This window comes from Arachis duranensis, chromosome 2 (assembly GCF_000817695.3).
Source record: "Arachis duranensis cultivar V14167 chromosome 2, aradu.V14167.gnm2.J7QH, whole genome shotgun sequence".
Classification (NCBI taxonomy): Eukaryota; Viridiplantae; Streptophyta; class Magnoliopsida; order Fabales; family Fabaceae; genus Arachis; species Arachis duranensis.
The window spans coordinates 89569839-89593892 of NC_029773.3; the positions used below are offsets into that span (position 1 = coordinate 89569839).

Here is a 24054-nt window from a genome sequence, read left to right on the forward strand (position 1 = left end):
TTAACGAAAAATCTTTAATAGAAAATAAATTCATGATAAATTAGTCTTTAATCTGATGAATTACAAAATACTGTGAAAAACCAAAATAAAATTCATGTTACTTTAAAAGATCACATTTTTTATTGGATTATTTCACATTTCATGGTTCTTAAAGTATTTGTCACATAGAAAATATTCTTGGATTAGTCCTTCATCAATATATGCATGATATGATGACATCATGGGCCTTGTCTTTCTTCACTCATCAATCGTCCTAATCAGTCAACATTCTCTGCATTGACAATCCTACATAATATTTTCGTCACAAACCACTTGTGGAATTTTACCACCTTACTAATAATAGCCTTGGTCACTCAAATATGATAAAGTATGCAATATGTGCTAACAAAACTCTTGGGTAAAGTAACAAATTAATTCTTTACGTTTGGGTCTAATTCTGTTTTGCCTTTTAAAATTTAAAGTATTTTATTTAAATTAAAAAAATCATTTAACTTTAATATAGTCCTACCGTAAAGTCAATATTAAATAATTAACAAAACTCAATTTTTAGATATGAAAAACTTATATAACAAAACTCTTTGCTTGTCGAGAGAAATTTCTGGGAGTAAACGTGACGATAACCTTGTCTTTATTGTTGCTGACGAACTTTTCCGTGAAAAGCGAGTTCTTGACGGTGTTCTCTATGTGCTTAAACCAAGGCTAATGGCTTGTGGTGATGCATCCGCTGCTGATTACTGCCTCTCGAGTTTGTACCTCTTCTTTAGGAAAGGACATTAAGATTTGGTGAAACATGATGTTAATTATTAACATTGACTTTACTGCAGAACTACACTAAAACAATGAATTTTTTTTTAATTCAAATATGACATTTTAAATCTTAGAGATCAAAAAAGGATTAGACTCAAATATAATGACCAATTTAATACTTTATCCTTAAATATAATATGAGATGTTACTACATCAAAATTATATCTTATTGTTTTTTATTTTAATATTTTTAATTAATGACAATATCATTTTTCTTTATACTTGGTGAATGCTATAACCCTAAGACCATTTCTAAATGTGAATTGTATAGTGTAGTGTGCTAATTTTTTCATCCTAAACAGTGGGATATATATATAATGGGGTTTTAAATTTGAGACAAAAGGGTGCAAATACAAAAGAAATTTCGTGCCTTCGTTCTTGGCTCTAATTATATCTCCCACCATCACATTATTTTCAATCTTAGTTCTCTCTTATAATAGGTTGCATGTTCAATATTTTAGATTGGGTTATTCACTTGTTAGACATGTATATAACGTTAATTAGTCAACTAATATTTACCAAATATAATGATTGTTCATTTTGAAGCTTGTTTGCGTCTCTTATTAAGGCCATTTATGTTTAAATTAAAATTTCAGGATTTTATATAAACGAAAAGTCCTTATAGTAGAAGAGTGGTTTCCCTTAGTCTTGTACATAATAAACACTCAATTTTCTAGATATTTTAATGACTTCATAGTTCATATGCTTCATTGTAATATATTTTTTTTTCACATTATAGTAATCAATTAATGGCACCAAAACATTAATACTAGTGTACTACTCAATACTCATAACCACATGGAAGGAAAAAAAAATTGTGATTTAACAAATTAGTGGGTAGACCCAAGTTACCTAATCAGTCGAGTTCAACTGTTTGGATTTTTATGTTTGGTGTTTTTCTCAAATAAAATTTGGTGAATGCTATCTTACCATTAATATTGTGCAAAAAAGGTAAATATTTTATTTTTAATTTTTAAAAATAAGTTAAGCAATTAAAATAACACAATAAAAGATACCGTAAAATTCATCCTAAAATTTATCATATGGACACAGAATCTAAACATTTACCATAGATAAAAAATTTTTATTACTTTTTTGTTTAATTTTATTTATCTTTCTGGTTGAGGATTGATACTATGAATGACCTATATAGAAGAGTCAGAGTACTTTTCTTTTTCTTTATAGTTTTTGGGACTCTTAATAATAATAATGTGTTTGTGAAGTGAGTTGATGTCTTTCTAAAAGTCATTTAAATGCACCAATTATGCAAAGGCTTTTTTTCACATATTGTAAGTAATGCATTTCCAAGATGTTATACTACTCATTTCTTGGTTAGTCGAATGGCACCCATTGAAGGAAGAAAAAGATGTTGAGAACTTCAATAAAGGATTTGGATAAAATTTTTTGTATGGATATATATTTTTTTAAAATATGTAGATATAATTTGGATCTTCTAACAAACATTGAAAAGAATTGAAAAAATAATAAATGAGATTTAATCACTTTAAGATTATTTGATGAAATTCACTATTAATTCAAGAATATTTACCACTTATTTTTATTATTTGAAATTGAAGCCTCTCTACTTATTTTTAGAGAATTCACGTCATGCATGATTGTTAATTATATAAAGAACAACTGATTTATTAAGTTGTTATATTTGTATTTTAGACACATTTAAAATACAATATTCATCTAATACACATGATTTTTGTGTTTAATAGTATCTTAAATAAAAAAATATTTTTTTAATATATTTAAATATATTTAAATTTTATCAAAAGTTTTATTGGAGACAACTACGACTACTACTCATCCCATAACACCTTTGAAAATAACAACATTTTGCATCTTAGATACCCATACTTAAATTAATTTTACTGAAGAATAACAAAAGAAATTATTTTTTAATTTTAATACAACTGAAATAAAATATTATTTTAATTTGGTTTATATAGATATTTAAAATCTTATTTTTATCTCTTCCAATAAAGAATATAGGTATTTTTTATTGTAGTAGATAATAAAAGCAGATTTACTTGAATCTTTTTTATGAAAACTAGATCTAAAACATCACAATTAATTATTAATTTTGTAAATTTTATCAAAATACAATTTAAAAAATAAGTAAATTTACATCTACTATTAATACAAAAATAATCTAGATAACATAATGCATCATCTTAACATATTTAGATCAGAAGTTCATTACTCATTAGGTTCAATTTTCAACTTGATAATGCCGTGTTGTTTTACCTTCGGGATATGGATTTCCTCGAAAAATTAATGCTTTCAAATTAGGATGTTTTTTTTAATGAAAGTAAATCTACATCTATTATTAATGATAAAAAAAATCTAAATAATACATGTTAACATATTTAACTTTTTTTTATATTATATTTTAAAATTATGAGCCAAATGTATAATTAATTGATTCTTATATATTTAGACTAGGATAATAATCAAAATTAAATCCAGAATGAGATATGAAAGGACCAAAATAGTAACTCCATATGAGGATTACGTCATGATGACCATCGCTTTCTAACATATAGAACACTAGTTTAGAACGTCCAACAAAACCAGAAAACCTTAGCTTGGTAGTATATCCATTTTTTTAGATTACTGAGTTACAATTTCGATATAAAAAAGGGAAAAATATACAAAAATTAATCTTTAATTAATTAAAAATTAAAAATTAAAAATTCTCTTTGACATTATGATCAAGAATAAATTAAATAATTAATCAAAACTAATTAAATCAAAATCAAACACAAAGAACCCTGCATCAGCAGTAAAGTAAGGTCTAAAAAATTATAAAAATATTCAAAAAAAGAATAATTAAATGTTCACTTTTGAGACACCAATATAACTAAACTTTCACTTTTCAAAAAATTCATAGACTTTCAATGATAAGTGTTAAACCAAATATTCATCTCTCACCTTCCTATACAAATTAACACTCATAATAATTGAGGCTATTTATATCAAATGCATTATCTTCTTTTAGCACCTTTCAATGACATCGTTTTTTGCTAACACCAAATAACATTCTGTTCTCATATATATATAAACTACTGTTCTATATATTTCTGTTGAATAATGTATCTAATTCCAGATTCATAATTTTAAGTTGAGAATATCTTCTTATATATACCATATAACAGAAAATAACAATCTTAGTTTATATGTATTCAATTTCATCCATATATATTACCTTGTTTTGATAAAACATTATTTAAATCATATGCATCAATTAGAGTTAGGGACAACATAAATGATGTGTTGTAGCAAAATTATAATCAAGCATCATTATGAATAAGTAACTAACCGAATTAATATGTTATTTAAGCATAATAGAAAGGATTACTATTATTTCTGTGCTGCTATATGAATATATGATTTTTTTATCCCCGAGGCTATCCTCTATATGAAGTTGAGGGGAAAAACAAAAAAAAAGTGGTTAAAAATTGTATTGAAGCATGTCAAATAATAGTAGAGTAAACATTTATTTTTTTCCTTACTAATTTTAGATAGAACATTTTAATTTATAATAAATTTTTAAAAAGTTTAGCAAATTAACTTTTAATTAGTTAATATTAACTTATTTTTTTATTACTTTTATTAGACATTCCTACATAATGTTCTGTGTTACTTAGATTGACTAACTTGTTGTAATTTTTTTAATGGGAGTACATAAGAAATACATACATAGTACATAAAATATAATTACTCAATAGATATATATTTTTTTTATCAAATATAGAAAGATTCGAACCCGCAATCTTATTATCATAATCTCCCTATACTCACCTAAAAGGTTGCAGATTTGAGTCTCTTTATCTTTGATAAAAAAAAAATATCTGCTGAATTATTATACATACATACTCTTGATGTACTCTCACTAAAAAAATATATTAATAAAAAGTAACTAATTATTGTTAGGATCAAACGTTCAATTTGAGTGATGTGCGTGGCCCCTTTTGACATTTGTGGCTGAAATCCGGCCTCTTGCGGCCTAATCTTTCAAAGTCGACGTATAGCACAACTACAGTCATGTCATCGTGGTTGAAATCCGGTCTCTCGCGGCCTAATCTTTCAAAGTCGACAAATATGACGACTACAGTAATCTTTCAAAGTCGACAAATATCACGACTACGGTGATGTCATTGTGGTTGATCAAATATGAAATTTGCCATCTTACTGCTTTCTGAGTTTTTTTTTTAAGCAAAGATAGGAAACTCGAATCCACAATCTCTTAATTGAGTATAAAGAGACTATGCTATTTGAGCTATTATTCATTAGCGCCTTCTGAGCTTCTTTAATGAGTCTCCTTATAATAATTCCATTTTTTGGATAGAATTTTGTTTATAGATATAATATTTTTTTAAAATATGTATATATTAATTTGGATATTCTAACATGGAAAAGAATGGAAAAATGAGAAAAATTTATTAAATACAAAAAGAGTACTAAAGAGTACTAAAAAAGAGTATTGATAAAGTATTAAATTTTAACACATATATTTAAGTTTTTTAAAATTATAGTAAAAAAATTAAAATAATATAGTTTATAACGATATAAATTTATATCTTTTTAAGTAATTTTTATTTAAATATAATTTTAAATAATGTACTCAAAGCAATATTTATTTTATTATAATTTATTTTAATATAAAATTATCAAATATAAATTATATTAACTAACTCACTTTGCTAATGAGTAATAGCTCAAATGGCATAGTCTCTCCATATTCAATTAAGAGGTTGCAGATTTGAGTATCCTATCTTTGGTAAAAAAAAAAAAACATTAACTCACTTTTTATTAAAATTAAATTTATAAAATCAATTTAATATAAATTTCTATTTGTAAATTTTAATCCAAACATATGCTCTGAGGTCTTGGAATGAATTAGGAAGAGAAAAAAAAATGAGAATTCGAAAGAAAAAAAAAGAGTGAGTGAATGAATGAAATGATCAGTGTATAATGGAGAAAAAAAGTTACTATGATTGCATTCTCTGCCTTTTCATTATTGACAACTTGAATGAAGTTATTCTCAATTTTTAAAATACTATCTATAGATAACAAAAAAAACTATGACAATCCATAACGCATTGGATCTCTACTTAAAATATAAAAAATGTTATATAATTGATATATTTTTTATTATTTATTGTTCATAATTTTCATGAGATAAAAAATATCCTTTACCAATCGAAAGATTTTCTATATTCCTTACCAATGTAAAAATAGCTAATCATAAAAAATCAAATAGAAACCATCCTAACAAAAACTTATAACAACTCCATGTAACAGATAACATAAGAACAGAACGATAATGAGATTGTGTTAGTATTAAACATAGGTTTAGACACCAAAAAAATGAGTTTGTTGAGTTGTTAAACTTAATCCAGCATTGCCCATTATAACATTATTAATCCGAAATGATAAACATGAGAATTAAACACAAGCCAGCTCATTGCCAATTAATAATTGGAGGGTTATATGACCTTCCATTTCCAAAGAGACGAAGCTCCACCTCTAACAACACCTATACTCAAAGATTGAAGAGAAAAGTTGATGAAAGGCTCTCTCCACTTTTCTAAGTGACAACAAGACTGTATCAATCTCTCAAACAATACGAAAATCCGAAAACAAAATTTGAAATTACTTTCGATATGGCCAATTGTGTTTATAATAATTCAAGTTAGTTGTTGCACATGTTTTCAAATCATAAACCCCAAACAAGGCACAATAAGAAAACGTAATTACATATGGCATACCTTGATGACTTAGCACCAATTCAATCCTCATCAACAAGAAGAATATTATAAAAGATAGATTACAAGAAGATTGTCTTTTAAGATTTTAATACATACACCTAGTAAGAAAATATAAAAGTTGCATAAACATACAAAAAGAGAAATTCTTTTGACAAAATTGTGTTTGAATAATGTATATTTAGACACATTATGTATGTATGTGTAGCATCTCCCTCCAAAAAAACATTCATGCATAATGCAAATTAAAAGGAAAAATAGAAAAGATGAATCCAACTGCAAATATAATCATAGTTTTAGTCGTAGTGCAAAGAAGAATAAAAGAGAAAGGAATCGCCACGGCCGCTGGACGTAGTGGACAGCAACGCCATCCGTAGCCATAACTACTATCCATGGACAAGACAAGTTGTTTCATAGCAATATTTGTAACTATATTTTCAGAAAATAACCATTTTTAAAACTACATTTATTTTTGCTAAAAATCTGTAGTTATCGAGAAGGAGAGAGTTAATTATTATAGGCCAACCAACTAGTTTACACGTTTCTAATTAAATATTTTTAGTAAAGAGAAAATTGAGTTTCAGTCAATTTCACGTAAAGTATATGAGTTTTCACCTTTTTAGTAATTGCAGTGACTAATTTTATAGTGTTTATATAGTATTATTCTAAAAAATTTAATTTTTCTGTTAGTTTTTATAATTTTATTAAATTTTTATAATTTAAAAGTTAATAATTGATTTTTTTATTAGACAAAAACTTGTAATTAGATCTTTATTAATTATTATTTAAAAAAATTATCTTAAAATATTTATTTTAAAATATTTTATAATTCATGGTACGTTGATATATCAAATATAAAAATGAATATTAAACAAAGAGTATTTTTTAACAATAGTAAATAGAAAGGACCTTATTAAAAATATGTGTATATTGTATTGGTTTATGAAAATAATTATCTCCATTCATATTTGTTAATTTCCTTTTAAATTATTTATTGCAACAAAATTAGACATATAAAAACAATTGAAATCAACAAAACATATACATTAAAAAAGTCACCAAATATAATAATGAGATCCATCATCCTCTTTTTCCAACATAAAAAGAAAAAAAAATTATCATCAAATACTTGCCAGAGTCTCAAAGTATGGGTAAACTTTAACATCTACAAAAGAGCTATCTTCTTCTTCGTAGAAAGTTTTGCAGCTATGATCCTTTAAATTATAAGACACTAGTTTTTTGTAACCAACTAACAGATTTGCACATATTGATTCCTCTTGTTCATCTTCATTTGGTGGTTGGCAAATAACACATAACGGATCAGCGTAAGTTCGATTTACATGATATTTTAGAATCCATTCACTGTAATCTTCTTTTAACTCCCAAAAATCATATCTTCCACGGTAACGAGATTCCTCTATAATTAAGTACAGATTCCCTCCACTTTCTCCGAAATGCTTAACTTGTAATAACCCTGTTCGTGGTATTGGTAATACTGGTAAATTCTTAAAGCAAAGCCGATCAATATCGAGATACGCTGAATGATCGTACCAATGTATAGCGCCATTGCAATAAACACCACCATCATCATGGCAGGGATCAAAATTTTTATTTGGGAAAGAAAGATGAACATCAAGTTTACTACATGAACCTGTATGTGACGAATAAACACTCATCTTAGGCGTGGTCTTTGTGCATTCCAAAAAGATAACTTTATAGTGAGGAGATTTCCAAGGTTCGAAGGCAAGATATGGCCTCGAAAATCGATATTCATAGCCAAATTTGTCTATACGAACGCAACGGCCAGTTGATGGGTTGTTTATGTAAAAACTGCATCGTTTAACAAGTTTCTTAGACCATGGTACTGGGATACTATCCCAGAGTGTTAGACCATTGCATGATCGAAGAAGAATATAGCTGAGTGTTCCTTCGAACTTAACATGAGCATTGAGCTGCATGAACCTGCTGCTGCAGTTGTTGAATGGGATCACGCAAGCTTTCTTATCCCTCAAGTAATCAACTGTTCTTTGGAACAACATTCCAGATGGGTAAAGGTAAGGGTTAGGGTTAGGGTTGTTTTTGTGTTTGTGCTTGCGGCATAATCCAAGAGTGTGCCAATAACAAAATTGGGGATTCGAAATCAGAGACATCCACTTCTTGCACACGCACTTGCATCGGAGCGCATCTTTAACCGGCAACCGGAGAAGGATTTCGGTGAGCAGATTCACGTTTCCAAGCACATCATCATGCATGATTGATGCTGCATCTGAAACTAAATGTTTCTGATACTTATAGTTATTTCATGTAACGAAAAATATGCATCATTTGATTTTATTTAGCCTTGGGATTAGGTCAAATATTTTTACATAGTTATAAATAGAAATAATTCTTTTATTTAGTGTTAGAATTAGAAACTTTTAATTATCTGGAAGGATAGAGGCTTCTCAGCGGTTACGTTAATGGCCAACGAGCTTTGCCATCGTAGACATATGTCTGAAGACGATTGTTGTGTTATTTGTAATGAGATTGAGTCTTTGCTCCATGTAGTGCACTGTAGAATTGTGCATCGTACATAGAAGAGCTTAGACAACAGATTGGGTCCTGAGAATTTCTTCAACTAACAAGTCGATCAAAGACTGGTTGTTGGTGGAAAACTTTTCGAACCATTCTCCCTTTAAAGGGGTTCCATGGCCCCTCTTCTTTGCAACCACCTTAAATATTCTTTGTTTATGTCGAAATAGTTATATTTTTTATAGGACCAATGCAGTGCATAGGGATAAAATTCATGATCTTGTGTTCCAACTTGCTAAAGATTATCATCTAGCCCAAAAGGAATTTGGTCGGGTTAGAAGGATAATTTGAGAGTTTTGAAGAACGGCAGATTAGGTGGCACCTATTTAGTTTGGGATCGTTAAACTAAATACAGATTAATTAGTGATTAATGATGATAGAGCCTCTTATGGAGGGATTCTTAGAAACGCTGGGAGTAAATTTTTAGCCTGTTTCAGTGCTAATCTAGGCACTTGCACTGTTACTTTGGCTGAATTATGGCCAATTCGGTTGGGTTTGGATTTGACAAGGAACATGGAATTTTACGAACTTGGAGATTGAAGTGAACTCTAAGCCGGTAATTGATCTTTGTCTTCATTAATCAGTGGAGTTACACTCCGCAAAACCTTTGGTTATAGTCATTAGGAGTCGCTGCAGCACGATAGAGAAAATTCAAAAAATCGTGCGTTGACCGTCTAGTATCTTTGGGACACAACTTGCAATATGAATATCATATTTTTTTCTCTTTGCCTTCCTGTATCTCTGTTTTATGATTGATCTAGTAAGAGTTTCTTTTCCTAGAGTGATTTCCATGTAGCTCCTTTGGGTGTTCTGTCACCCCATTGTTTATCAATTTTTTTTTTTCAAGTTATAAACCTCAAATAAGGCACAATAAAAAATCATTACAAATGGCATGGCCTTGAAGAGTTAACACCAAATTCCCAACAATAAGAAGGATATTGTGAAGAATTACAAGAAGCATGTCTTTTAAGATTTTATTACATACACTTACTAAGAAATTATTATAAAAAAATTGCTTAAACATCCATCACAAAAAGGAAAAATTATTTTGTCAAAATTTTGTTTTAATAATGTATAATTGGATACATAAATGAATAGTATCAAACCTTTATTCACAGATTAAATATTAATTTCAGCCCAAAGGTGAAGCAATAATTTGGAGAATAAAGGGTAGAAAACACATTATTTTTTTGTCTCACAAGTTGCCACATACACCTCGATTCATGGGTCTTTAGGTCTGCTTCTGATAGAGGAATGGAGAAAGGGCCATGACTCATGAATGGAAGCAATGACTTCAACTGAGGAGATAACAAGGCAAGGATAAGGAAAACAACAATGAAAGAGTAGATAATGAAGCATTGTCAGCAAATGAAGGAAGAACAAGCGACGAATTATTGGCTATAAGAGAGGCAAAGAGTGGCTGGTCAGGTAGAACGAAAGTTGAGAAGAGAAAAGATCAGTACAATTTATTATTTTTAGTTCACATTTTTAAATATTGTTAATTTATTGTTGTCTAAAAATAATAAATTCTATCAACTCTCTAGTATTCTTTGATTGGAGAAATTGATGCAAGAAATAGTTATATTAAAAAGTAAAAATATCAATTTAGTCCAACTCTTAGGGCTAGCCACCTTCCAAAATAACTAGTGTAAAACGGCGCGGGCCAAATATTACTCCATTAATATATACAATATTTATGTTAACTTCTTAAATAATAGTTGATAAATACTGTTAAAACTATATTCAGGCTAACTTCTTAAATAATAGTTGATAAATACTGTTAAAACTATATTCAGGCGTAGGAATCCGATTGTGCGTTTATAAGCATAAATTCACTGTTACATAACGAACATATAAAAAAGGGGTCTAATTTTCTATTAGTAAAAAATTAATAACCATTAAGACTAATAATTTGGTCATGTCAATATGAGTAGAAGTTATCAATAGAAATTATCAAAATTGATCACATGTAGAAATTTAAGACTAACACACGTACTCTATTGAAAAAATGAGTAGAAATTACAATAGAAGTTATCAAAATTTATCACGTATATGGCTCACGCGTTAATTAATCTACTTTGTTATATTTAAATTTATATTTTTTATTGAAAGAGTTAATTTACTTAATATATATGCGTATTTAGTGGTTAATCTTTGTTATATTATTGATGTTTAATTCAGTTAAAAAATTAATATTAATATTTGAGTGATTAATTTAATTCTAAAATTGCATTTAGCTTTGATAATCCTAATTTATCTTATTACTCTACCTATTATTTACCACACTCTATAAAGTTCAATTTAAACGTAGAAAAAACAAAAACTATAATATAAAATGTTAACCACAATGATTTGCTAACGAATAATAAATTGAACATGTCTTAATATTCAAATAGAAGTATTTGTGTAAATTTTATTTTCTGATATAAGTAGTACTTGAAAGAAGTCTATATATTTCAGTAAAAATAAAAAAGTTATCTTATTTGAATGTGTTTTAGTTGTAAAAATTAAGAAGTAAAAAACTTAAAAACAGAAGTCTATTATGAAGTTTATAAATTGATGCTTATTGACAATGTCATAGATATGGGGGATAAAATTGCCACTACTCATACTCATTTAACTTTTATACTTTAGCACATTATACGATAAGTGTTTGATGCATTCATAAGCAAATTTTGTTTGAGATAAATAGTATTATAGTGAAATTATTTCATCAACTCGTCACATGTTTAAGCTATAAACAAAAAATAAACAATTCCATGTTCATAAAAATTCAATTCAATTAAATAAAAAATCTTATCTAGATATTATCAACGCTTTTAAACAATGAAGTATATACTTTTCAGGTTTATTGAATGATAAATTTTTTTTTTTTTATCATGGATCAGCCAACAAAATTTACACCCAAAGACATACAAATTAGTTGTCAGAAAATGAAGATTCTAGTCCCTCTAAACCCCAAAAATGGACCAAGGCGCAATACAAATACAATAAGATACCAAGGCACAATGCAAATTTGTTGTGCATAAATTATACCAATCATTCGTTAGAAAGAAATTCACATGAATCAAATTTTTGGGTCACTTTCCTTTGTTTGTTTCGTATATGTCCTCATACATTATCCAATCTTACTTATCAAAGTGTAATTTTCAGAAAAGAATTTAGCTTATTTGATCCACCAGCAATATTATATTGACTCTTTTTTCCTAAATTTTAAGAGTCTTCCTTTGATAAATGTTTAAAATTTCAAATGAACAATACCCAACAGTTAACTAAATAAGAGACAACTTCGCCTTCTTGCCAACATCTTGGGTCTTAGCAAGGTTGAGATAACTGCTAAGCTTTCTGTTCAACACTATCAAAACTGCCTTTTCCAAATAGAATCCGAATAGTTAATATTTGAGTTTATCTCAAACCAAATTCTAAAATCACACATAAAACCATCTCATCAAAGCATCACATGTTTAAACTGCTAACAAAAAACAATTTGTTCAAACACATCATGAACAAATCCAAAGAAAAATCAGATAAACTAATAATTTATTCTCAAAAGATTACACCATCAATCATACAATTTAGTCATGAATAATTTTTTTATCTTCCATAACTTTTTGTCAAAAACTTCTAGACTAAAAATAAAAAATATTCAAAAAGTGTTATATTTAACTCTTACTATGTACTTTTGCATCAGCAGCTTGGGTCAATATCTCTTTTTTCTCCAAAAAATCTGAACATTTTGTTATCCAACACCAAAATTCTTTTATTCACACAAATATTATCAACCATGAACATTACATCAACTTACATTTGTCTAGTATATGCCACAACAAAGGTAGCATAGTTTCAGAAAGAAGATAAAATTCAAGTGTTATCTTATTTTTCCTTTTCTCACTGTCTTCTCTTTTAAAATTCAAGTATTATATTGTTTTTTCTTTTCTCACTGTCTTTCCTTTTTTTATGTTATAGACAGATTTACGAAAAACATAAAAAATATTGAAAGATCCAAACTATAGACATACACACCTACCAAAACCTCCAAAGACAGTGCATACGGTGCATACAAATGAAGGTACCTTAGGCCAATCATGAAATTGAGATTCGTCAATCATGAATATTCTTTCCTAAAAAAATTGAAGAAAACGATACACAAAGAAACATGCAATTAAAATCATCATTCAGCTCAAGCTCGAGGTTTCTCAACCAAATGCATCTCAACGCAGAAAAAGCAACAGGAATAGCAATTCAATGCAGTGAAAGTGAGAGTGTGCGACGACAAAAACCTTCCAAAGACAAACCTTCAGAATTCTTGTTGAAAGAGAGTTTGTCTGTACTGTATCAAATAACTCTCTAAAATCAGCATTAATCCATGTAATGATTAAAATCTTATACCATGTCAGATCACCATACAATGCTTCTGCAAATTGTGCCTGACTATGATGTCTTTGAAACTGCCATAATATAAAGCAATTCATTATTGATTACTATCTCTGTATATTTTCTTTGACTGTAAGAAATTATGAAAGAAAAATGATGCCTACAATCATATAAAAAATTATGACTTTAGTAGCAAATATATTATAAAGCAAAATGGTAAATTGATGAGTGAAAAAAAAATCATGTTTATTTTTGTAAGAAATGTATATTTTCTTCACATCTTAATTTGCCTTCTTATCTTACAAATATTTTGAGAGTAAAAAGAAAACAAATAAACAAATAAGCAATAAATATAGATCACAAACTAAAAACAAATCCAAATCAAGCATGGGAAAAGGTCAACAATAGTGAAGGATAACAGGATCATACTCACAGATCATCTCAATCCAAAAATCACAAAAACATATTTACATAAAAATAAATAAGTTTGCAACAAAAATTTAATCCCACAAAAGCCACTAAAATTTGAAATGAAAAATTTCCAACTTAATGGGTAGAAGGAAAGAATATACGGTACAGTTAAAACACCATGTTTTATTTTCAAACTTATTGGGTCAAGCAAAACCAATTAGAATTCTAAAATCTGCATTTCACAAAATCTATTTCTCCTCTATTTGTAGTAAAAAATGAGGGATAATGGAATGTGGAAAGCACAAAAACAACGTAAATAATATAATCTAACGAGGGATATCCTTGGAAAGACGTTCCTCTATAATAATTGAGATGATTCCTTTCTAAATAAACAATAGATGATTATTCTCATGTTAACAAAATAGATAATGTATTTACCTCTTGGACAACACCACCATGAAACTTTTGTTTGAAGGCACTAAAGACTTTTGACGCTAACGGAGCAGATGCAATCATAATAGGCTGGATTTTAAGCCTGCTAAGATCAAATTTCAAAATCAAGAAGTTTCAAATTCTATAGTTTACAAAAATTAAAAATGAAAAAAAAAACCATGCATTATACAGTAGCCAAAAACTTGTTTAACAAAAAATGGAATTGCATAATTCAACTTAAAACAATTACCTTATCATAGTTTGTTGTATCTTGGCAAGAAGAGGTTCACAGTACTCTTTCAATAAGCTTCCCATATATGAGGCTGTCATCAACAACCCAACACATGAAATTATCTATATAGATGACAGAGTACTATGGATATTTCCATTTTCTTATTCTTCTTCGTTTTTCATATAATTGAGTCCTCAAAATATGTGTATAAAAGACAAAAAAAAATTACAAAATAAAGGATAATTTAGTAATAGTTTTGAAAAGTTAACAACAACCCTGATCAACAATCAAAAGATTTATTAAAACTGCACTCATAAGAAACTAAAACTTGACATTAAGTAATGAAAGAAAACAATATATTAGATAAGTTCTCTATTATCTATGCAATCTAATAATTCAATGGGGGCATGTAAATAGATGCACTTTCAAATGCAGATCAAGAAAAGGTCTATTCAACTATTATGGCATCACATAATGAGTTTGAATGATTTCTAATGAACATTAATAAAAACATAATAACACACCATGCCTTCTTCTGTATTAAGCCTGCAACCTAGGTTGTTTGAATGTTAAAATTTGTATATGCTATATAAAATTAATTAAGCATATGCTATAGCTAATTGGTACAAACCTCAATTGTAGCATTTGGAAGAAATTCAGAGCTGTTGTCAGGCTCAAAATTCATGCCTTCCCCTGGCACCTTTGACAGGATAGTATAATAGTTATCGAAAGAACCTATAATTTTATAATACCTTGAAAAAAAGAACAAAAATTAATGCCTGTGAAGTTGCAACCGAATAAAACAATAGAAGCTGAAATTTATTTTATGTAGACAAATTAATCAAAACAAACTACAAAATCAACAAATCCCATGTTGTAAAGACATGCTACCTATACATGTAACATCTCTGGGAGGGCATTCAACTTGACACTAATGTAAGAATTCAATATGGATGCAAAAATATGGTGGTTGTTTAAAGAAATTAAACCTTAGCGAGCTTCTCAAAGGTGTTGTTGGTGCGGGGGAGTCTAGTCGCTTCGTCGGCATATCCGCGACGGCCATAAACCAGGACGATCATCCCTGTGGAGTACCCGCGAACGGATCCAGCCTCGGTTTCTGGTGTTCCGGTGCTGGAACGCTTGCCGAAACCATCACACGTTCCTCTGGCGGTTCCTTTGCTTGGATCTCGAACCCTAACGACATTTTTTGTAATTTTATTAAAAAGAAAAAAGGAAAAAAATTATACTTCTAAAAAAGAAAAAATGACCTCTGCAAATAATATGGATGGGATATGGATCTCAGAGCTCTCCATTAGTCCATTCTCTTGATCGGTGTCCTGAAATTGTTGTCAACTGCTCCTTCTTCGTTGATGGCAGCAACACCCTAAACCCTGCCACTGTTCTTTCTACCTGAAGCTGTATCAATAGCCACCATTACCTCTAACTTATTGTTTTTCATCTCTGCTACTCGTCGGAAACAGATTCGGAGCCCATGCCGTGTCTTCTTTGTTCTTTTCCAGACGCTCTCGTAACTGCAGCACTGACCTGCCGTCTCTCGTGACTTGGAACACAATTTCCGGATGCTGAGATGAAGATAAAAATGAAGAGGACGATCAGAGAAGAGAGAAAAAGAGAAGGAACATCGAAGGAAGAGAGTGATTCTGATTTTTGTGGGTAAAGGAGAGAGAAAGCCAGAAATAGTGTGCTCAAAATTTGAAAAAGAAATGAAATTTGAAAATTTTTGAAGAATTGCGCCCAAAATTTGCCATGAATCCCGCTCAAATTATTCCAGTATGCTCAATTACCCTTCCATTGCGTGAAGAACTATTGTGCAAAACCAATCACAAAGCAGCATTTGAACTCAAAAGAGTGATTTGGGGATTGCTGAAGCCACCACTGCCTTCGATCCAGTAGATAAATAGGGACCTTGAAACAGATCACAACATTGCAGGAGAGAGAGTTTGAGAGATAAGTAGTTTCCTCAACTTTTCAGCTTCAAATAGGTTAAAAGAAAGATAAAAAAGGACAGATGTTGTAAATAACGATGTATATGTAGGGCAGGAATGTAATTACAGTAAAAACACGTGTTCCACCAAGGAAGCTTGTGGATGTAATTTTACTATTTTGCTAGCCATCTTTATAATTATAAATTGATTCTAGCTTACCGTTTTAAAAATTACAAAATCATATTTTATAAGCCCAACTCTAATTAAGTCTTTCTAACAAAAATCAAAATAGGGCGAGCCCTATAAACCTTACAAGTCCTACCAATTTAATTTTTGATTTTTTTTGTATTTTTATCTGTTTTTTTAACTGGTGTTTGAGTTGTGCTTCATTATCTCTTTTATAATACTATATGCTTTTACTGTTTCCTTTTCTTTTTAAATTATTTTAATTCAAATTTTACAAATGACATATACTATTTTATTTCATTCTGTAAAAACTTCTCATTATATTATTCTTTATCCGGTGGTTATTAGGCGCCCATATGAATCAAAATATATTAAGAAGAATTATAATAAAAGTTAAACGAATTTAATATTTTTTTTTCTAATTGCATATTCTCAAGTTTATTTCATCAAATTATTCACCATAATTAATTACCTATAGAGAAGCGGAATAAAGTGTTAACAGATGACTTGAGTGATAATTTGTGAGGGATTTTTGAATATATATTTTATCATTTTATGCACTTATACAACAGTTTTTCTTTTATAAAATTTAGTTTGAAAAGTTGTTTCAAAAATGTTATAATGCTCAATAATGTTTAATTTAGGGTGTTAAATGAATTATTAAAAATATGTCTAAAATAAATATAATAATTTCGTGCGTATTGAATGAATTGTATTTTATAAATTATTTTAAAGTTCATTATCTAGTGAGCTTCATAGTAAGTAGTCAATTTATTTTGCAAATGACTTTGTTGTCAGGTTTTTGCCCAGAAAAAAATATAATAAATACTGTAGTTTTTAGATGTCCTAGCTTAAACAGAAAAATGATAAACTTAGCGACGTTTTTGAGAACACATTTGAGTCTCCACTATATATATTGGAATGTCTGTAATGTCTTTATATATTTAGTGTTTAGGATTTTAGAGATTTAGAATTTTAGATTTATAATTTAAAATATAGAGATTATAATTTTAATATTTACAAGTTTAAAAATTTACAATTTAGAATTTAAGAGTTAAAATTTTTTGATTTGAATTTTGTATTTAATTTTTAAAATTTTAGAGATTTTAGATTTAATTTAAGGTTTAAATTTTTATAAGTTTAAGATTTATAATTTTAAGAGTTAGAGTATCAGGATTTAAGTTTTAAAGTTTAAAATTTTTGTATTTAGAGTTTACTTATTTTTCAGTGTGTATGTTCTGTTTTTTTTTTTTAAATTTTTGATAGATATAGTCATATAGTTAAAGAGATATTATTAAAGAGTAAGGAGAAGGGTGATGAGATAGTAAATACCATGTTAGATTTTTTGATATATATAATTAAAAGTTGGATTTAATATGATCAATGTACATTATTAACATTTATTTTTTTATTTTTTTATTTTTTATGCATAAAAATGACAAAGGGATAGAATAAACTAATGACTTTTAATAAATTTTATGTGTGTTGTTGAGATAGAAAACAATTTAGACACTATAATAAAAAGTACCATAAAACTCACCTAAAAACTTTTGATCCTGGGGATTTTTTAAAAATTTGATCCTATTAATTATAGGACTTTTTATTCTTCTGACCTATAAAGTAGGACCAAAATCCTATAGGATCAAATATATTGACACCATTATTGAAAAGCATAACCAATATAGGTTTTGGAGAAACTTAACATTGTTTCCTTTTTTTAACCCTTCAAAAATTAATATTGTTCTATTGTCCACTTGTCAATTTTACAATTTGTCCTTTGTTTTTCAGGAGTTCTGACACCATAAACAACACTGAACGTGATTTGATATTCTAAAGTTGTTTGGAGTTTTAGTGTTCTTTAATTAAAAATAAGAGAAAAATTTGTTTGGAGTTTTAGTGTTCTTTAATTAAATAGAGAGAGAAGAATCATCATTTAATTATTAAAGAAAGAAAAAAAATTTGCATTAAATTCTATTTAGGTTAAATTTTTTGTTTTAGTTTAAATTTATTTTATTTTTAGATTGATATTAAATTACTATAAAATTATGATAAAAATAAAAATTTAAAAGAATTAAAAGGACATAATACTCTTATCATTTTAAAATTTTTATATTTAAACAAACATATTCGTATTATTTTAAATTAATACAAATAAATTTATTTAAAATTTTTAAATTTTAAATAAATATATTCATCTTATTTTAAATAAACGTTTTCGTATTATTTTTTTAAAGCGATTAAACATGATTTTTAAATATCTCAACAAAAGAGATAGATATATGTAATCTTTTTAAATTAATAATATTAGAGTGTATATATAAGTACATAATATCTGAAAAGATTAATAAATCTTACCTAAAAAATATAGTTAGAGATTTTTTTGCTTAAGATAATAAAAATAATACGAATACATTTATTTTTATTAAATTAAATTATTAATTTATAAAAATAATATGAATAGAAAATGACGAAGGATATGTAACGTTGAACAAGATATCGGTGACGGTGATGAACACAACGTGATTGATTTGGTTAGAAGTGAGATTTAAGAAAGAGAGCTATGAGGTAAAATAAATATAAAGGATTTTTAATTCAAAGTAGAAGAGGTAAAATAAATATAAAAAAATAATAAAAATTTTAACTGCAAAAAACTAATTTAAAAATAAAAATATATGAAATATTGATTTATTAAATAATTAAAAACTTTATACACGATTGATTCACCAAACTATTAAGAAGTATTGTAAATATAATCGTATTAAAAATAATATGAATATATTAATTTTTTAATTTATAATTAACAATTTTATATAGTTATTTTTTAAAATCAAATAAATATAATTAATCATATGAATATAATAATATGAATACGTTTATTTTTATTAAATTAAATTAAATTATTAATGAAATTATATTTATTTAACTTTTAATTTAAAAATTTTATAATTTTAAATTTTAAATTATATGAATAAAATTAGATTAAATAAAAATTAAAATATATCAGTACGATTTAAATCGTATTGGAATGAATTTATAAAATTTTAAAACAAAATAAATCTTAACACTAATAATTTTTATGAAAAATAATAATTTTTTTATTTCATTTCAATAAAAAAATTAACACTAATAAAACATTAATTAAAAATTGTTGCTTAATAAATAAAGATAGGAGATTAATATTTTATTATTATTTTATGATTTTTATTTAAAATTATAATTTTTTATTTTAGTGTTAATTTTTTAAATATTAACTTTTTAAAGAAAATATAATTTATTGGCATTAATTGTTTGATGATGTTATTAATATATAATAAAAGCTCTATTAATAAAATATCTGTTAAAAAATTGTGCTAACATATATTATAATATTGATAATGTAAAAAAATTTCAAAATTTCAAACATGAGGAAAGTATTGAAAAAAAAAGTTGACCAAATTAAAGGCCCACTCGACTTTTGACCAGAGGGTTTCAATCTCTGAAACAATGGAAAAACAGAATTTGAGATTACTTCCAATATCGCTAATTATGGTTATAATAATTCAAGTTAGTTGTTGCATGTTTTTAAGTCATAACCCCAAACGTGACACAATAAAAAACATAATTACAAATGACATGGCTTGATGACTTAGCACCAATTCAATTCTCTCATCAACAACAAGAACATTGCCTTTTAAGATTTTAATGCATATACACCTAGTAAGAAATGACGACCAAACTTGCATGAACATAGAAGAAGATAAATTCTTTGGAAAAGTATGAGGAGACAATAGTCTTATTATACAATGCATACAATGGGATTTAATTGAAATTAATAATAAATTATGGGTTATTAAATAATTTTGTATTATTTCAAATTTGAAATTGGAAACAATTTAGGATTATCCTCAATTATCTCACCGCATCATCTCCTCCATGATCAAGTGACTCCCCTCTACGTCTCTTTCCACTGCCCAGTGCAGTCCACTGCCCAGCACTGCGTCCTGATGGTCTGTTTCCACATTCCTCTACGATCGAACAGTCCACCGCCAATAACAATTAACCACGCAGCACTGCTCTCTCGTCCGCACAGATCGCAGCCTGTTTTGACCCATTTCGAATGGCAGAATCTCAAGACGAACGTGTTTCAAGCGATGGTCCTCCTTTATGCACACCGCCTAGCCGAAATTCATTAATGCAGAGGTCGATATAGTTGAACCGCTAGTCTGTGTTCCGAGTGACGTTGCAAAAAATTTATCAAACGAACAAGAAAATTTATCGGACGATGTCGCAGGCCATGGTCACAAGTTGAATAAGGTGAGCAATTAAGATCCTCAAATTCTGCCATAGATGTTTATTTTGCGAAAAAGTTTTATTTTTTGTCACAATATAAACGCGTTCTTTATTTGTATGTTTAATGAAATATGCAATTGTAGTCGATGAATTCAGATGCAACTGATTTTGTGATTGTTTTATAATGAATGGTTTGATTATATGCATTGAGGATTTGCTGAAATCAATTAATTATTTCATGCTTTTATGATTATATCCAGGAAGTATATTTCATGCATGTTTTTGTATATGAATATATGTTGTCTTCATGTTAAATGTCATCTTTAATATGCTAATCATCCTATTATGGAGTTATATGCTTATATGAATGATGAGATAGCATAATTTAATTTGTTGGTATGCTTATATGAATGCATTATAATCTATGGTGTGCGTATATTATCCCTACATGATGGGCATTCAATTATTTAGAATAGATAACCATAGGTTGATGCAGTGGCTGAAATCCTTTACTGAATTGAATTAAATGCTAATTGTATTTGCAATATGCTAACCATGGTATGTTTATATGAGTGTTTTAATCATGTAATGGTATGTTTATATGCTCACTGCATATTTTAGTTATATGCTCATATCCTTCTTGCATATTATGTGGTATACCTACATGCTCATATGCGTGCTCATATGCTTCCTGCATATTATTTTATTATTTTTCATGCTTATGGGATTATATGCTTATGTGTATCGTATATTTGCATAGATTAATAATTTATGAAGTTATTTGATTTGTTTATAATGAATGGTGTGTTTATGTTCTTCATGCATGTGGACAAAAGAGTTTATGTATGAAAATCTACATGAAAAGGTTTTTGTTCATGGAGTGAAAAAAGAAGCCAATAAAAGGTGATGCAGGCCCTTAAATAATAGCTAAAGTAGTATAAATAATTGTACTACCGTCTTTGTTATTTCCATATAGTTGTTGTTAAGCTAAAATGGGGATGATGATTAGCATGATTTCTAGCTGTTGTTGTGTTTTTAGTACTTGTTTTTGAGGTTTTATTTTCATGATATTTAATAATTTTTTTTCCTTTCATATACTTTGTTTCTTTCGAAATTATAGGCTATGCAATTGTCGGATGTCACTGAAATTGGAAGTCAAGAGATGGAGCTTGGTAACCAAATTGTACTTGACTTGTACCTGCTTTACTGTATATTTTTCCGATACGTAGCCGTTTGTCCTGTACATTGGCTTCACGGTTTTTTATTCAAATTAAGTGGATGTTCAATTCTGTATGTGATTGGATGTTCATTTTGCTCTTATAAGTCCAGATGTTATTTTATTCCAAGAACCCCTTTTTCATGTGAGAACGAACGACTTTGCACTTTTAATTTTGCTTAGACTTAATGCACAATGAGTATAATTCATGGTTATTCTGTAATTTACGAGATAGTTTAACCAAATTGTACTTAACTTATACCTGCGTTACTGTATACTTTTTCGATACATAGCCGTTTGTCCTATACATTGGCTTCACAGTTTTTTTAATCAAATTAAGTGGATGTTCAATTCTGTATATGATCGGATGCTCATTTTGTCTCTACACATGGATGGTTATCCGTTGATATTTGTGTGTCCAATGATTGGCTATTATGTCTTAATTTTGACTGACTTACACTGTCTTAATTTTAATTGGATGTTCAATTCTGTATGTGATCGGATGTTCATTTTCTCTCTAAGCATGGATGGTTACTCATAAAAAATATTCCTCATGGAATCATGTCATACTAATGTGGCATAAATCCTTTTAAGCTAACATAACCAATAAATCCTTATAAGGTAACATAACAGATAAATCCTTTTAATGTAGAACCCAAAAAAATCCTCCTGGAATCATGTCATTCTAATATGGCATAAATAAATTCCTGAGCATATCAACATCAAGTAACATAATTATAATATGGTATTTCAATTCTATGTAGATAAACTTAAGTTAGCAACATCTTCCTCCCTTTGCGCATTGCCCTCTTCGATAATCCTTCCGCACGTTCAATCAACAACCTCGTGCTAAGTACAGTGTATGATGAATTAACTTCCTTCTTCTTGTTCCAGATATTATTTACTTCCTTCACAAGAGGATATGCGAATAATTGATTCACAAAATAGCTATTCACTTCATATGTAATCTGATTTAGGCATATAGAATTGAAATGTTTACTTAACAATCAAGAAGCATGCAAAAACAAATATATAAATTAAGTGTGTACATTAATAAAAAAAATGAATAACATAATAAACAAGACCGTTTACAAAGTATAAAATGCACCCAAGATAAACATAGTTGTTATATAAGGAATTTTGTGAGAATTATTGATAGTATCATAGTTGTTATCTAAAAAATATAGATCTATCAATGCTGTGAATTTCAGAATAAAGGATGAAAAAAAAACATGATATTTAAAAACTAGTATCAATAATAATCATTGGCCTGCTTGGATTTAAAACTTGCATAGTGGTGCACGAAATTGCAATAACACCTTTGCAATCCCGCACAACTAACCAGCAAGTGCACTGGGTCGTCCAAGTAATACCTTGCGTGAGCAAGGGTCGATCCCACGGAGATTGTCGGCTTGAAGCAAGCTATGGTTATCTTGTAAATCTTAGTCAGGATATCAGAAATTATCAGGATTGATTGTGAAAAGCAAAAGAACATGAAATGATTACTTGTTTTGCAGTAATGGAGAATAGGTTGAGGTTTGGAGATGCTCCATCTTCTGAATCTCTGCTTTCCTACTGTCTTCTTCTTCAGTCACGCAAGTCTCCTTCCATGGCAAGCTGTATGTAAGGTTTCACCATTGTCAGCGGCTACCTCCCATCCTCTCATTGGAATGATTCCTAATGCCCTGTCACGGCACGGCATTCCATCTGTCGGTTCTCAATCAGACCGGAGTAGAATCCAGTGATTCTTTTGGCGTCTGTCACTAACGCCCCGCCTTCAGGAGATTGAAGCACGTCACAGTCATTCAATCATTGAATCCTACTCAGAAT

General features: G+C 28.4%; 2 protein-coding genes across 2 annotated transcripts; both read right to left on the reverse strand.

Moving 5' to 3' along the window:
* Positions 1–7708: 7708 nt before the first annotated feature.
* LOC107476057 (F-box protein At5g07610-like) lies at positions 7709–8839 on the reverse strand. The gene has a single exon (XM_016095806.1). It carries the CDS (start codon positions 8837–8839, stop codon positions 7709–7711), a length of 1131 nt encoding a protein of 376 aa, XP_015951292.1.
* A 4487-nt stretch (positions 8840–13326) lies between these two features.
* On the reverse strand, positions 13327–15915 carry LOC107476058 (uncharacterized). The gene is made up of 6 exons (XM_016095807.3): positions 15876–15915; positions 15597–15801; positions 15239–15307; positions 14626–14729; positions 14382–14481; positions 13327–13606 (listed from the first exon to the last, which is right to left on the reverse strand). The coding sequence occupies exons 2-6, from the start codon at positions 15684–15686 to the stop codon at positions 13370–13372; spliced, it is 600 nt and encodes a 199-aa protein (XP_015951293.2). The 5' UTR covers positions 15687–15801; positions 15876–15915; the 3' UTR covers positions 13327–13369.
* Positions 15916–24054: the final 8139 nt, after the last annotated feature.